Consider the following 15074-nt stretch of genomic DNA (forward strand, 5'->3'; position numbering starts at 1 on the left):
AAAACAAAAAGGCTTTGTACTAATAATGTCAATCTACTATTCTACCCATACCTTTTTCACCACGTCAACATTATCATACATGCATTTTTATTTCTTCTTCTTCATTTCAACATTATAACTTGTATGAGATTCTCTCTCATCCATGCCATTTTTATGTTGCTAGTTGCTTCATCAACATTCACAATATACTTATCATTCAATGTTTCTATCAAAATATTTAAGTATAATTCACGTTGGATATGCGGGGAAAAATAAAAAAGTTTATAAGTAGAAAAAGTTCATGGAACTAATGTCTTAGATTTTGGTTCAAGATGTGATGTCTCATTTGTGACTCTACACTCTTCCCATACCCCGATAACAATAAAACTCTCAGGTAGTTAGAGACTCTCGGACCAGAAAGTGTGTGGTACCACACTTTGGTTAGAATTAGTGGATGTAGAAGAGAATAAACTATCTAGCAACTGAAGCAGAAGCAGATCATAAAACTACTGCTATCATGGTTTATTCAATATTATCCTTATAAATTGAGAAAAAACTCATTATGTTCATCTTGCTTCAAATCTTAAAAGCAGACTTTAATATGGAACAACAATACTATGATTAAACTTGTTTCAACCCCAAGGTTACAAAATTTCCTAAGGTACATTTATGTATGACTATTAATGCATACATAATTATTCTCTTGTGTGCCAACCACTGTGGCTGGGTATAATACTTACCAAAAGTCTAAGAAGCTTTGTTCTGAAGCATAATGCATTGAGTTTCAGCTGACATAATGAAAGGAATCAATAATAGCATCTGCAAGGTATTCACATTTCGCCAATGACAATCCTGCCAGTGAAATTCTTCCATCCTTTGTCATGTATACATGCCACTTATTTGTCATGTTGTCACTCTGATCAGATAGAACAAGTTACCGTTAACGAACAACGCCAAAAATATCGCAAAACGAAAGACAGCGAATTATAGATTCATATTACGTAAAGAAATAGAACACAAGAAACTGTTTCTGTTTGGCACAACTAGCTGAAAGATAATAAGCTAGTTGATTGAATCAAAACTCTTTGGGTCAGATTAGCTGATAAGCTAACTTGGTGGCATAAAACGACATAAGCCTCTAGATTATAAGCCATAAGCTATCTCAAGTAGCTTATGCTTATTGAAATAATCCCCTCTTTACTGAACACCAACACGTCGCTTATTTATTATTAAATACCTTACAAATTATTTGGTGATGTTACCGAACACACTCATTAATGCAAGAAGTCACAAGGAGAGACAATTACCTGGTTCTTGTTGAGGCCTGTGTATGAGAACATGCCTATCTGCTTAAGTATGAATGACCAATCCTTTCCACTCTTGTCTTTAGAAGAAATACTGTCATAGAGCTGCTGTCTAACATTCTTTATCCTTCCAGCCATCATTTCCATCTCCACTTTCCATTCATCGAAGAGAGCTGGGTTTCCAACAATATCGGCAACAATCCTTGCCCCGTGGACAGGTGGGTTCGAGTACATTGGTCGTGCAATCCTTTTCAATTGGCTCTTCACCCTGAAACACATAGTTATCAAATTGTTGATCAAGACAGAATTTCTACCGAGGCATATATTGTCCTAACCAAGTTAAATCTGAGATATTATTCTCTTTCTGAAAATCAGATTTGAGCATTTTGGCATTATGTTATAGGACAATCTATCCTAACAATAATGTCGGATTCCAACTATTTCATACTACCAGTACTTAATTGATAAAATGATCCCTATACTTTTCTAGAAAAAGGAATAAGTTGCATCATAAGAAGAAAGTACACAGATTCAATATTTTCTTAGACATGTCCATTCAAATTTAGATATGAGAAAGCATGGCATGCTAAATTTAACACACCTTGCAGCAGATTCCGGAGATGAGGAAATGACATTGATTGCTCCAATCCTTTCAGCATACAGACCGAGATTTTTACTGTAGGACTGAGCAACAAGAACCTCCAAGCCACGTGCCACAAACAATCTCACAGATGCTGCATCTTCATCAAGGCTTCCACTAGCGAACCCCTAAAACCAATGAGTTTTTTAAGTAATATTAGTATTCTGAAATAGATTCAATGTGACTGTAGAACATTTACCTGTTTTGAAATGTATCCAAAATCATTCTCTTTTCAAAGATTAATTGTCATGATTTCAAATATGTTAACGGTGTTTGATATATGCTATCCATAAATTTACTAAATGATAGATTGTTTAGCAAAAGATTGGTACCTGGTAAGCAACATCAAAAAATGGAATGTGGTTTTTTTCTTGAATTACATCAGCTATTTTTTCCCACTGTTCAGGTGTTGGGTCAATACCAGTAGGGTTATGAGCACATCCATGAAGTAGCACAAAAGTTCCTTCAGGAGCTGCCTATAAAAATGAAGAAATGTACCATTAAGGCAAGGGGCAATTTTATATAGAATTGAACAAATGTTAAAATTAAATGAATATTTGAGTCTATTGTTGGTTTTCATTAACAAGATGATCAAATTGCTACGCCTAAATCAATTATGCATTAAACACCATCTAACCTTTATATCTTCTATCATGCCCTCAAAATCCAAACCAACTGTCTTGGGATCATAATATCGGTACTCGGACCATGGAACCCTAGCATCATTGAAAATATTCTTGTGATTTCCTGCAAGACAATATTGTTAACCAGAATGCATTAATATCATCAACAAATATCATGACCAAGTTAGACAGAAGAAGGAATAAAATGCATACCCCAGGTAGGAGCTGATATCAAAACTTTTGCCCCAGGAAAATAACGTTCTATCAAAGCCGCTCCTAGTCGCAGAGAACCCGTTCCAGAAAGACCTTGGACAGTTGCAACCTGGGTGCATCGAATAATATAAGTACAAAGAAAAAGACGATATGTGTTGTTTTTATTCACTCGTAAGCACAAAATATCATATCCTTCAGGAATCTATAGTTTTTGAATCCACTACATACTCTTTGTTGTTTGATTGCAGGATTGTCGGCTCCAAGTAGCAACTCTGCAGTTGCCTTATTAAATGCAGCTAAACCCTCAATAGCTAGATACTGCATATGCAAGTTAAATCATCGTCAATAATGTAAAAGGCAATCATTCTATGTAACACATAAAGGCATATGACGCGAAGAAGATTACCTCTTTGTTTTCCCCTCTCTCCAGCATAAGATTCTCTGCCTGAAAATATAAGAAATTCATTTGAATCAATATCGACTTAACTCAAAAATAGCGAAAAGTAAGAGCCTCAACTTATTGCACACATATGAGATAAGGAACAGAGACCTTGTTAACAACTTTAAGCACGTATGGCTGCAATTCTTCAGTTCTGTAGGCACCAACTCCAAGATTGAGCTTGGCATCACTCGTGTCTGCTCTAAATGCTTCAGAAACTCCAAGAATTGGATCTGGAGGAGCCATCGGAATGCCCTCAAATCGAGAAACATTAACCGCAGCCACCATAGAGATACGGCCAGAAGACTGTGAATTAGAAAACAGAAAATGACATCGATTAGGATTGGAGTTGTTGGTACTCCCAATAATCTTCACATGCACTACTCAGACTGTCTGCAAAATATTATTCAATTAAACCCGAACAGAAAATACAACAATACAACCAAGCCTTTATCCCACTAAGTCGGCTATATAGATCAAACCAAACGACGCCATAATGCTCAGACTGTCTGCAGGAATGTGTGTTGTATGTGTTGTTGATGGTATTGGTATACATAGTCGGTCCTAAGCTCAGATAAATAACTATAAGGGCAGTCGAATCAGTATGATATGGATCTATGATATAGAACAGAAAATAGGAACATAAATAACTACAGTTTTTTTTCCGTATAACCTCAGTAACTAATCCTGGTGTATGGCCGTCGCTAGTAACAAGTGTCGCTGATAGGAATAAAACTTAATTTTACGGCCAATCCGATACTTACGGATATAATGAGGCCTTACATAACTAAATCAATGTCTGGTTGGTAAATAAGTTAGTAATAGTACTACATACGTACCTTTGCATTTGAGAAGGTGTTTGATTGTTCCTTGCTAAACCTCAAACTGTTTCCTCCAACCTTAAGCTTGTCCTGTTCAAATTCAGATAAATTGTTCAAATCCAGATCGAGTTTTTTTTTTTTTGTACTACCAATGATATATCTCAACTAATTGACTTCGGGTACATGACTGCCCCTCTCAATAATAATAATAATAATCCAGTGGGGCCTTACACCAACAGACAAAATAATAATAATAATGAAATGGTAATAAAAAAGTGATAATAATAAAGAAAGATACATTGTATTGTAAAGAGAGTGAAGGTATTGAGAGAAGAGAAGAAGCCATGAGAAACTGAAAGAGAAAGAGTAAGAAAGAATGTTAGATTAAATAAATAGAGAGAATATATAATATTAGATTACGTACCGAATCGAATTACGAAGAGAGAGAGAGAGATGAAAAAGAATATATGAGTAAAAAAATAAGAGAATGTGAGGATGAGGTAGAAGAAGAAGAAGAAGAAAACGTGGGCGATGATTACGAAGACAATTTTAATAACATTAATTCATTTACCATCTACTACCCACAGTTTTTAAATCCTTCTTTTTCAACAATAATTCATTTTCACTAAGTTTACTTCTTATTCTGGTTGTCAATTTTTTGAAAATCTAATGGTTTGAATTAGTGAATACATATAAATTATTATATGCTCATAAAATTTATGGCTAATATGAGGAGTCTTTGAGCTTTTTATTTTTATAGTTTTTTCTCATTTTTTGTATAATCAAGATATTTATTCACTTTTTGTTACAAAATTAATATTTTTCAAGTACGTAACTATTCTTCCGGTATATATCTCTTACGATAATTGAAAATTTTGACCTTTTAATCATTTTATAGATGTAATATGTTATTAAACCAACATCTTCTTGTTAACCTATTCTATTTAAAAACACTCTAAATTAATTACTTTTATTATAGGTTTGCCATGAAGTAAATTGTTTTCATGAAGTTTATGTTAGTATTAGGTTTTTTATAAATATTTGGACCAAAAAAATAAAATTCATTTTAATTACACAACTTCATTTTAAGAGTATTTTAGTTAATTTAAATTATATTTTTTTAATACATTTATTACATATTATCTCTTCATATTTAGTAATCCTTCTTAATTATTTCGGTTTTCTTCTTCAAATAGTACCCAACTCTTTTCTTATAAACTAATTTTTCATTTTGTTTTTTAAGATATAAGTAGTTTCAAACCTCTTACTAAAAAAATTATAGTCAAACATTATTTTCTAGAAAAAGTCTAACTTAATATATTTTATATAGTTAGATTTAATGTCTATATTTATACTTTAATTTAATAGTATTATTGGTAATTAATTAAGTAGTAATAATATAATAAAGTCAAATTCAGTAAGCAAAGATATATTCCTAATCCCATAAAAATTTGAAAAAAATCTAAAAAAGGAAAGAAAAAAAAAACATGCTCAATATTGTGTAATGACTCATATTCTTTTGATAACAACAATATAATTATTGACTTGAGCTGATGTAAAGGAGTTGGGATACATAACTTTATATTTATGTCATTAAACCTAATATAAAAAAAGAACAATAGCTAAACACAAATCATAATTCTTTAATACACAATGGTAGTCTTTTGTCGCTCCTGGGGACGTATGCACAATTGGTCAAACCCCTTTATCAAATTTCTTGTGTTATTCTCTTATCCTTATTCTTTTTTACTATTTGGTTGCTCGCTTGTTCTTAATAATTGGTATTAGAGGGCTCTTAACCAAGTGCCAAATTTGAGGTAAGGAAGTTTGATGGAACTGATAATTTCGAATTGTGGCAAAAAATGGTTAAGGATGTGTTGGCTCAAGAAGGTCTATCAATGACATTGTGTGAGAATAAACCAGATGGTATGGATAAACTTGATGTAGGGGACTCACTGAGGAACAATTTATAAGAGGCTCTAAGTATTTTGTTACCTTCGTTGATGACTTTTCTTGCAAGGTATGGGTATAATTTTCTGAAGCATAAGTCAGAAGTCATTGACAAGGTCAAGGTTTGGACAGCAGAGGTAGAAAACCAGGTTGGTAGAAAAATCAAATACATATGGTCGACAATGGTATGGAGTATAAAGACTTACAGTTTCAGAAGTTATGTGAAGAACGTGGCATTAAGAGACATTTTTCAGTAAAGAAGACTCTTCAGCAGAATGATGTTGTAGAGCGGATGAATAGAACTCTTACAGAGGGAGTCATATGTATGAGAGTGAATGTTGGACTTTCTAAAAGATTTTGGGCAGAGGCACTTAATATAGTGTGACATCGTGTTTTTCTATTGGCATTTAATTCATTAATTAACTGTTAGCGGATTAATTCTATAAATTTATCAACAATGTTTTAGGCTAAACCTCAATTGAGTTTTAGTCTTGTATTCTGATTTTCTTGCTTTCCTTAATTTTTCAAGATTTTTGGAGACTTAAAGTCTCTGAGACAATTTCGGGCCCATTTTGTCAAGATTCGGCATGATAGAGAATATATGATGAATGTTTAAAAATTTTAATGAACATAATATATTTTTATTGACCTGAGACAACATATGAGATATGATATGAGATAATAGATCTATGTTGAAGATAGATAAAGTGTAGCACAAAAATCTATAAATAAAGGTCACTTTGTGTTGACTAAAGAAAACAATGAGTTTGAAAAAGAAGAAAGAGAAATCAACCATTCCATTCGATACATTATGACATGAAAAGATAAAGCAAAACAAAGAAGTTATTATTACTTCTTAGCTTGCTCATCATATTTGGCTGATTATATTACATAGTAATTATTATATGATTCTTTCTAAGAAGTTAATAATAATTCACTTTACTACAATGGTTGTGGTTGAAGAAACATTGATAATAATAGATGAAGGTGGAGAAACACAATGTCTTGTTTGGCTACTAGATAGTGGTTTATTAGAGGAATCAACCTCATATCTGCTACTAGATTGGCTTCTAATTTTCTTCTTTTCATCTTCTCTCATTCTATCAGATGAAACTTTACTAATCTTCTTCTCATTTAGGCTTTGTGGAAGAACACAGTTGCACAAATAACCTTCATATTCACAACCAAAAGATAACATCACAAATCATAAATGGGTAATATTCAATACTCATATAAGTAGTCATAACCATATAATTACATATAAAATGTGATTGATATGAATAAAAAAAAACACTAAGTTGATCCACAAATTCATAAAATATATATAGTTTGAGATATTTGTTACCAAGTCTAGCAAGTCGATTGACCCATGGAGGTATTGATTTTCCTGTTAATTTGAGACAAAAATCTCTACAAAAGTGATTGCAATTCTTTTGTATAAGATGATATGTGTTCCCTGAATACTCTTCAGCTAGCTTTTCCATCAATATTCTAACATCCTTTGGGTTCATATTTGTACTTCCAATTAATATTGATTTTCTGAATGTGAATCCAGGACAATTTCTAGGTTCCACTACAAAAATCCCTGTTGTGTTTCTTTCATGTGCTCCAAATCCATATTCCACATCATGAACTACACAAAATTCAATTCATAACACTATTGAAATTCTCTCAATCCATACATATATTTCAACAATGTATATATAATGACAAACATAAAGGCATGCAATAAAATATAGTTAGTCGGGTCATTCATAAGATTCGAGTCTGTGATTTTTTAAAGAGAATTGAGTCCCTAATCACTCGAAATCAACATTGAGAACCCTAGTTGTTGGACCCGACTGTGATCGTGGAGCCTCCGATCACTAGGGAGTTTCATTAATACCAGGATATAAGAAGAGTGAAGAGACACAAATGATGAGCCAACTAATCTTGAACCAAAACTTTAAGGCAATAGTTTCATGTATTTTTTCAACTTATAAACTCTTTCACTTCTCCCCTAATATCAAATGTCAGACTTCACACTTGAATAAACACAACAGTCTCCCCTCATGTGTGAGGACCACTGACTTTTATGTCTGCTCCCCCTTAAGTCATCATGTCTCAGCCGAAAAATCGGCTCTGATGCGCAATTTCATTGTTACCGCAAATGAGATACCACATCTTGAACCAAAACATTAATGCAATGGTTCTATGAGTTTTTTCTACTTTTAAACTATTTCATTTATCTCTTATATACAAGATGACTTCATACTTGACTAAACCTAACACAAACTATTAGTTAATTTAATTACTTTTTCTACCAACTCTCAACCAAAACAATAATAAGTATAGATGATGGTTTTCTTACATAAACAACTCTATGCAATATTTAAAGCTTTAACAGTAAATGTTTCATGACTAGTAGTTTTATATTTAACATGTCAATGTAGCAAGAGCTATTGGGCTTTATACATGCTTATTTTACTTTAGCTTAAATTCATCTTAGAAGGGGAAATATTCAAAAACACCATTGAACTTAGAATGATGTGCAATTAAATATTTTGATACATAATTCATGTTATAAACATAGCACATCCCTTGATTTGAATTAAAATGAAAATTATATAATTGACATAACAAAAAAGATAAAAAATAATAAAGATAATTGAATTGGGTTACCTTGAACACCTGAATGGAAAACACCAAGGCCAAGCCAATAAGCATAACCATTAATGGGAGTAAGATCATATACATTCAAATAAACCAAAAATAAACCGGGTTTTTTCTTCTTATGAATTGGTATCCGATGACACAACATTATTTATATAAGGATTGGTTACAGTTATGATTATGGTTACGGTTATGATTACGATGTGTGCATGTAATAGTTAGAGAAAAGGGATAAAGGAAAGATGAAAAATTTGGAGAAAATCCAAGGGCATTTTGGGAACCCAGAAAAGAACCCTTGAATTTTCTCTGAAAGTTTAGTGATGATGATTGTTGCATCTCATTATATATTCCATTTCTTTCGGAACAAGATGGAGAATGAATGTTTCCAGAGTGCATTGCTCCCTCACCTTTGCCTTTTAATTTTTTAATTTTTTAATTTTTTTCTTAAATAATCTAAATATTTATTTGTTAATTTATTTATTAATAATCATATTTCAGTACTAATCTCTTCGGTACCTTATTGTTACATTATAAGTTGATACATCCATATCATTGTAATTAAATATCAAATTATATTGTGATATATTATCCTTGTTTAGATTACCACAACTACAATATTTTCGTCCCATAAATAATACTTAGTTATATAAAAGGGATCAAAGGATGAGATAAATTTTCTTGCATCAAGGTCATTGAATGAGCCATGTGAACATAAAATCTTACTATATACAATTGTGGGAATATGATGGCAGATTTTGATGACTAACATCCACGTTTGCTAATTATTATTTAAAGTATGAAATATTTGTCTTTAATGTAATGAGTTATACACACTTATAGTTATACTATAAAATATGAACACACATGAATCTTAGCCTTGATTTGGGAAAAATTATATAGATAGTGTAGTCAAAATATTTAGAGAACTAGTGTAGTTTTTAGAGAATTTGTGGACCAGGAATTTGATTTTTCTAACACATTCTCTCTTTTCCATGGAAGTCGTGTTTTCTATCCACAACTTCCACTTTTTTAGAAGTCGTGTACCCTAAAGACGATTTCTATTCTATGTTAATAATAAAAATACTCTCCAGCCTAGTAGTTATTGGTTTCTACTCTCCATCGATTTCTATCAAATGTATAATAGTGTAGTTTGACTATACTGGACACGTAACTTCCTGATTTGAGGCCAATAGATGAAAGTGACTTAGTACACATGAACCTCCAAATAGGACACAAATGTCTTCTTACAACATAAGCTAAATAATAATAATAATAATCTATTGCATAAAGAAACAATTTCATGTGATAATATATATGTATTCAATGTTATCCATTTTGCAACCATGTAGCCAGAATCATGTTCTCCTACATGGAATAACACTGAATCTGAAATTTAAAGAATATTCTGATTTATCAATTTTTTATATAAACAATTAGTATACACGTTCAGAATGTGTTATGAAGATGCGACACTATATTTTGAGGGAATTTATGATCATTAATATGCTTCTAATTACAGGTTCAGAAACCACACTTTGGAAACAAAATAGTCTAATGTTTTCTGTATTGTTTTTACAGATTTCTGTGTATAAACATGGGTCAAGGTATATAATGTTGCATTTTGTGAATGATTTAAGTAAGGCCATTTTGATTTATTTTGGACCGGAATACAATTGGGTAGCCTCCGACTCACGAATTCTATTGTTATTAGGGTATAAGAAGAATGAAAAGTCAAAAAATAAAACATTACGTATTAAATCAAAATCTTAAGGCAATAATTTTATGAGCATTTTCCATTTATTAACTACTTAGCTCCAGTAACTTAAGCAGATTCTAATTCATAGTTGAGTCTGACATTAGTTATAGGAATTTAAGAAAAGAGTGGGGATCCATTTACTTTAAGAGTAAGTTTTTTAACTTACTGCTCATCCTAGCCATCAATTATAGAGATATCTAATAGTTTAGATCTACTCATTAATTCAAACCATTGAATTTCCATGAAATTGATGGCTAAGATGAAGAGTAAAGCGGATTCCTCCTCTAAAAAAAGCATTAATTTCATTAGATTCACTTATTCTATAGATAAAATAGAAAAGAAAAAAGTACTTAAAACAAAATTAAAACTTTCACTTCAACCATGCACATGACCATACTGAAATTGAATGATTATGAGTAAAAAAGTTTCAATCCTCTCATAAACAAATTTACACAAATATTATTTAACATAAGAAATTTGGTAAAACCTCAACTCTACGTCTAGAAATACTGAACATCAATACAAAAACTATAACAAACCAAGAAGATGTTGATCTAGTTGAGTGGAGTAAGATCCGACTAGATTCTCAGGATGACCAAAAGGTTAAAGGTTCGATTCCTGGAAACAACACTTATTACACCCTGAAATGAATTAGTTCATTACACAAGGTGAGGAGATACCCTTAGTAGTACAAAAAAAAATAGTATAACAAACCAAGCACATGGTCAGAGCTTGAGAGATAAATCAAGATGGTTCATTTCTTCATGATTATTACTATCACTAATCTTCAAATGAGTTCCACCACTCACCATATATCCACTATTTGATGCAGAATTCATCATAGTATTCATCACTTCAAATCTACCAACACTGCTTCTTGTTGTTGATGATAATAACGCAGGTCTTGTTGTTGTTCTATGAAAATCTGGCATAACCTGCTTTGAAAATCTTGACCAACCATGATGATAACTTCCAAAAGGGTTTCCAAATCCATTAGAGAAAACATGAAAAGGCTTATGAATCATAGAATGTGCTTGAACCCCAATAGTACTTCCATAGTGATGGTTGTTATGGATCATTATTTGTGTTCCTCTTTTTGCTATTGATCTCTCTCTTTTATGAGCATTTTGGTGTCCTCCTAGTGCTTGTGAACTATAGAACTTTCTATGGCAATAGTTGCATGAAAACACTCTGTGTGATGAAGAATCAATATTATCCAAACAAGTGATGAGATTGAGTTCTTGACCTTGTGGAGTGAAAGCAAGAGTAGAATAATCATTGTCACATACATTATTCAGATCTAGTAAAGTGATTAGTACCTTTGACTCATTTTCTTCTTCTTTAAGTGATTTTGGCAATGGTGTAGTTGAAGTTGGAGTAGAGAGTATGTTATCACAAAGGTATGCTTCCATACTCAGTTTTTCCATTGCCAGAGAGTACTTTTTTCCTTGTCCCCTTTCTTGTTGGTAGTAGGTTAAGGAACTTTAATTTGTTGATTCTTTAACGAGTCATATCACCTGTTTCGAATGGTGTCTCATTCCCTATTTAGAGCCAATCAAAATGTTATTTTTTGTCTTTAAAGTTTTTCTTTTATTGATGTGACAATATATGATTGACTCGAGACAAGAAATAAGACATCATTCAAAACAGGTGATCTGAGTCCGCATATATGAAAAGAAGACAAATTAATTGTTACTGTCTATATATGTGATACAAGCTAAAGTGTATAGCTTGTCAAAAGGATTATAGTTTCTATAAAAATGTATACAGAAAAAGTTCAATCAAGTTTAATTGTTATCCAGGCATATATATATATATACACGTGTAAAGAGTTACAAGTGAAACATTACATGTTAAACCAAAACTTAAGGTAGAGGTAATGGTTGCAAGGGTCTTTTTCAGATATAAATTCTTCCATTTATTCTCTCACTGAATATGAGACTTCACATTTAAATAAATCCAATATATATTTTCCAAACTTTCCTTTAAAAAAGTAAAAAGGAAAGTATGAGATTGTCCAAAAGTAAAATAGGATAGTAGAAATTTGTAGGAGAGTGAATAGGTTTATAGTTTATACACTTTTGACTTTGATTGAAAGTGCATTGCTCAACCCATGTGGCTGAATGTACAGACTCATGTGCAATCCTTTTGTACTTTTAATATAGTGGACCCCATTTTTTGTGTATACTGTTTCTGAAGCTAATATATGGTTTTGAGCCTTTCCCTAATCAATATCACCTTATCTACACTTACTCTATTGTACTCTTCATGGGAGAAATTAATAATTCCATGATAATTTTAACTCATTAATACATTAATATATATATCAATGAAAAATGTATCTGTAGTAATCTTTTTCAGATTATTCCCTTATCTTATGGTAAGATCATTTTTTGGGTGTGTGCATGATCGTCCTTCCCATGAATTAAATTCTTGACATTTTAGTCATTCTGAGAATCTAGAAGGGTCTTATATTATTATGCCAATATATTGTTAGTAGTAATTGATAAGAGAATAGTAATTCAATCCTATGTCCCAGAATCATTATGTTCTCTACCTAATTATCTTTTTTCAAGTAATATAAAAATGTTATTTTGTGTTTTTAGAAATTTTCTTTTTGATTAAGTAATATTTTTTATTGAGATAGAAAATTGGAACATGAATACCTTAATCATTGTCCATCTTACACCAAACTAACCAAACAAACAAACAAACTTGAAAGTCCATCACCAAGGCTATCATGTACACTTTTGTTTCAACCTTGTCCCTTTGTGAATATGCTTCCAAAGATTTATGATTGTGTAAGATTTTTTAAATTATCAATACATCATGATCGTTTATATATTAATAATTGACTTCTTAAATATTAAAAATATCATATAAATGATATAAGAATAGTGTAATAAAAGTAATATTATTTTATCTTACACTTTGCACATACTCCACTTAATCACCTAAGATGGTTGATGGTTGTGGTTATGAGCTCCTTCTCATGTATAAATTTTATATATAAAATCATGACTTCAAATGTTGGATTCTACCACTTATATCTTAAATAAAATATTAAAATAATTTAAAGGTGAGGAAAAGAAATTAGAGGGAAGAAAAATGTTGTATAATGTGTGTCCCTTAGTGGCAGATGGGACAAATGGCCGACAATTAAGAGAAGAAGCTCTTATGCTATTAGAAAAAATAAATAAAGATCATATATCCCAAAAATTCATTTCTCTATGTCTAAGCCAATTACATTTGATAAAGTAATATAAAAAAAATATTTCTAGTTTTTATAATTTTTTCTTTTTACTTGGATGTTACTTTTTAATTGGATTAGTACATAAATAAAACATAAAAAGTGAGACGTATGATCTTCATTCTGAAAAAACTATATTCTCTCCAATATTGAAATGAAAGGTTCATCTTTTACTTGTACTTTATTGGGTAAAAGTATCATTTCATTATAAATAAAAAATAGAAATAAGAAGACAGAGAGCATTTACTTCTTCGGTACCAGACACGATATTAACCTCATACAATCCCTTCATGATTGTAATCCATATTAAGTTACATTATCGTTAATTAAGAGGATCAAATATCCAAGTTAACCTAATGGATTAGGTATATAACTTTGGTTTATATGTGTGTCTTAACAAGCTATATTTATTAAACAAATAAAACAAGTTTTCAGTCCTATTTGATTAGAGATAGTTCCTTTTAACACATTTCTTGACTATAATTCTAGATTTATGAGTTAATTATAGTGACTTAAAATCTAATAAGTTAGGGACTTATAATTTAATTCACCCATTTAACTATTGGAACTTATGGAATGCCATTCTTGTACAATCAGAAACAAAAGTGAGGTTGATCAATGGAGGGAGCAAAGAACTATTTGCATTTCCTTCTCTTATATTCTCAATGATGCATTAATAGGTTGCACTTTCTAGCTTTACTACTGGTATTATAACTGAGCCAAGAACATTATCATTACCACTAAACCCATTTGGAAATGAGTTTTCTCACCCTTGTACTGAGTTCTACTCTCTGAATCACTTTCTATGCCCTCAGTCACATTTCACTGTTCCTCTCTTCTCTTGTTTCATTCTTCACTCTACTGAGTGAAGCGAGAGATAGAGTATATGATGGGTTATATAAATTTCTAGGTAAAAAGGGAGTGAGAAGAATCATCTATAGGTTTAAAAAAGGCAGTAAAAGAAAAACAAAAGATTTTATCTAAGTGGAATCATTAAAAATGGAAATGGAAAAATAGTGGTGAATGACAAAATTATTAAGGAAAAATAGAATAACTTTCTTTAGAAGCTTTTCAATGACAATTACGATTCTTAGCATTCTGATAAGCTATATTAGAAGTGAGTTAAAATTACTATACATATTGAGGCATGAAAAGATCTCGGAGTACAGGGCATTAGCTAGCTTATAAAGTTGTTTCATGAGATTAGGATATCTAAAAATATTGTGCAAATTATAGAGCTATTATACAGGTGAATCACTATCAAACTATATATAGGGGATATTGAGCAAAGATTGAGAAAAAAGACATATTAGTGAAAACTTAATTGATTTTTTCTCGAATAGATTAATCATGGAGACTATATAAAGAACTTACACATGATTTCCATGGAGAAGACATATGTTAAGGCACCTATAGATTTATTATGGAAAACTATAGAGAAGAAAGC

The 15074-nt window shown here is 31.2% G+C and overlaps 3 protein-coding genes across 3 annotated transcripts; all 3 read right to left on the reverse strand.

Annotated features, from left to right (window-relative positions):
• On the reverse strand, positions 475-4380 carry LOC109344435 (aspartate aminotransferase P2, mitochondrial). Its single transcript, XM_019583239.1, has 11 exons — positions 4318-4380; positions 4038-4109; positions 3310-3504; positions 3166-3204; positions 2988-3077; positions 2760-2868; positions 2561-2670; positions 2256-2399; positions 1885-2051; positions 1287-1551; positions 475-895 (listed from the first exon to the last, which is right to left on the reverse strand). Exons 1-11 carry the CDS (start codon positions 4363-4365, stop codon positions 764-766), a joined length of 1371 nt encoding a protein of 456 aa, XP_019438784.1. The 5' UTR covers positions 4366-4380; the 3' UTR covers positions 475-763.
• Positions 6826-8987, reverse strand: LOC109344437 (deSI-like protein At4g17486). The gene is made up of 3 exons (XM_019583241.1): positions 8631-8987; positions 7315-7602; positions 6826-7139 (listed from the first exon to the last, which is right to left on the reverse strand). The coding sequence occupies exons 1-3, from the start codon at positions 8767-8769 to the stop codon at positions 6904-6906; spliced, it is 663 nt and encodes a 220-aa protein (XP_019438786.1). The 5' UTR covers positions 8770-8987; the 3' UTR covers positions 6826-6903.
• On the reverse strand, positions 11076-11816 carry LOC109344436 (zinc finger protein 3). The gene has a single exon (XM_019583240.1). The coding sequence runs from the start codon at positions 11802-11804 to the stop codon at positions 11103-11105; it is 702 nt and encodes a 233-aa protein (XP_019438785.1). The 5' UTR covers positions 11805-11816; the 3' UTR covers positions 11076-11102.

The sequence above is a fragment of the Lupinus angustifolius genome, chromosome LG03 (assembly GCF_001865875.1).
Source record: "Lupinus angustifolius cultivar Tanjil chromosome LG03, LupAngTanjil_v1.0, whole genome shotgun sequence".
Taxonomy (NCBI): domain Eukaryota; kingdom Viridiplantae; phylum Streptophyta; class Magnoliopsida; order Fabales; family Fabaceae; genus Lupinus; species Lupinus angustifolius.

Excerpts from the sequence above, each read along its gene's own strand:
- LOC109344435 (XM_019583239.1), bottom strand. The coding sequence starts at position 4,365 with ATGGCTTCTTCTCTTCTCTCAATACCTTCACTCTCTTTACAATACAAT. Across the intron at positions 3,078-3,165 it reads AGAGAGGGGAAAACAAAGAG|TATCTAGCTATTGAGGGTTT; the intron begins GTAATCTTCTTC and ends TTGCATATGCAG. Across the intron at positions 1,552-1,884 it reads TCTCCGGAATCTGCTGCAAG|GGTGAAGAGCCAATTGAAAA; the intron begins GTGTGTTAAATT and ends TATGTGTTTCAG.
- LOC109344437 (XM_019583241.1), bottom strand. The coding sequence starts at position 8,769 with ATGTTGTGTCATCGGATACCAATTCATAAGAAGAAAAAACCCGGTTTA. Across the intron at positions 7,603-8,630 it reads TTTCCATTCAGGTGTTCAAG|TTCATGATGTGGAATATGGA; the intron begins GTAACCCAATTC and ends AATTTTGTGTAG. Across the intron at positions 7,140-7,314 it reads CAATCGACTTGCTAGACTTG|GTTATTTGTGCAACTGTGTT; the intron begins GTAACAAATATC and ends GTGAATATGAAG.
- LOC109344436 (XM_019583240.1), bottom strand. The coding sequence starts at position 11,804 with ATGGAAAAACTGAGTATGGAAGCATACCTTTGTGATAACATACTCTCT.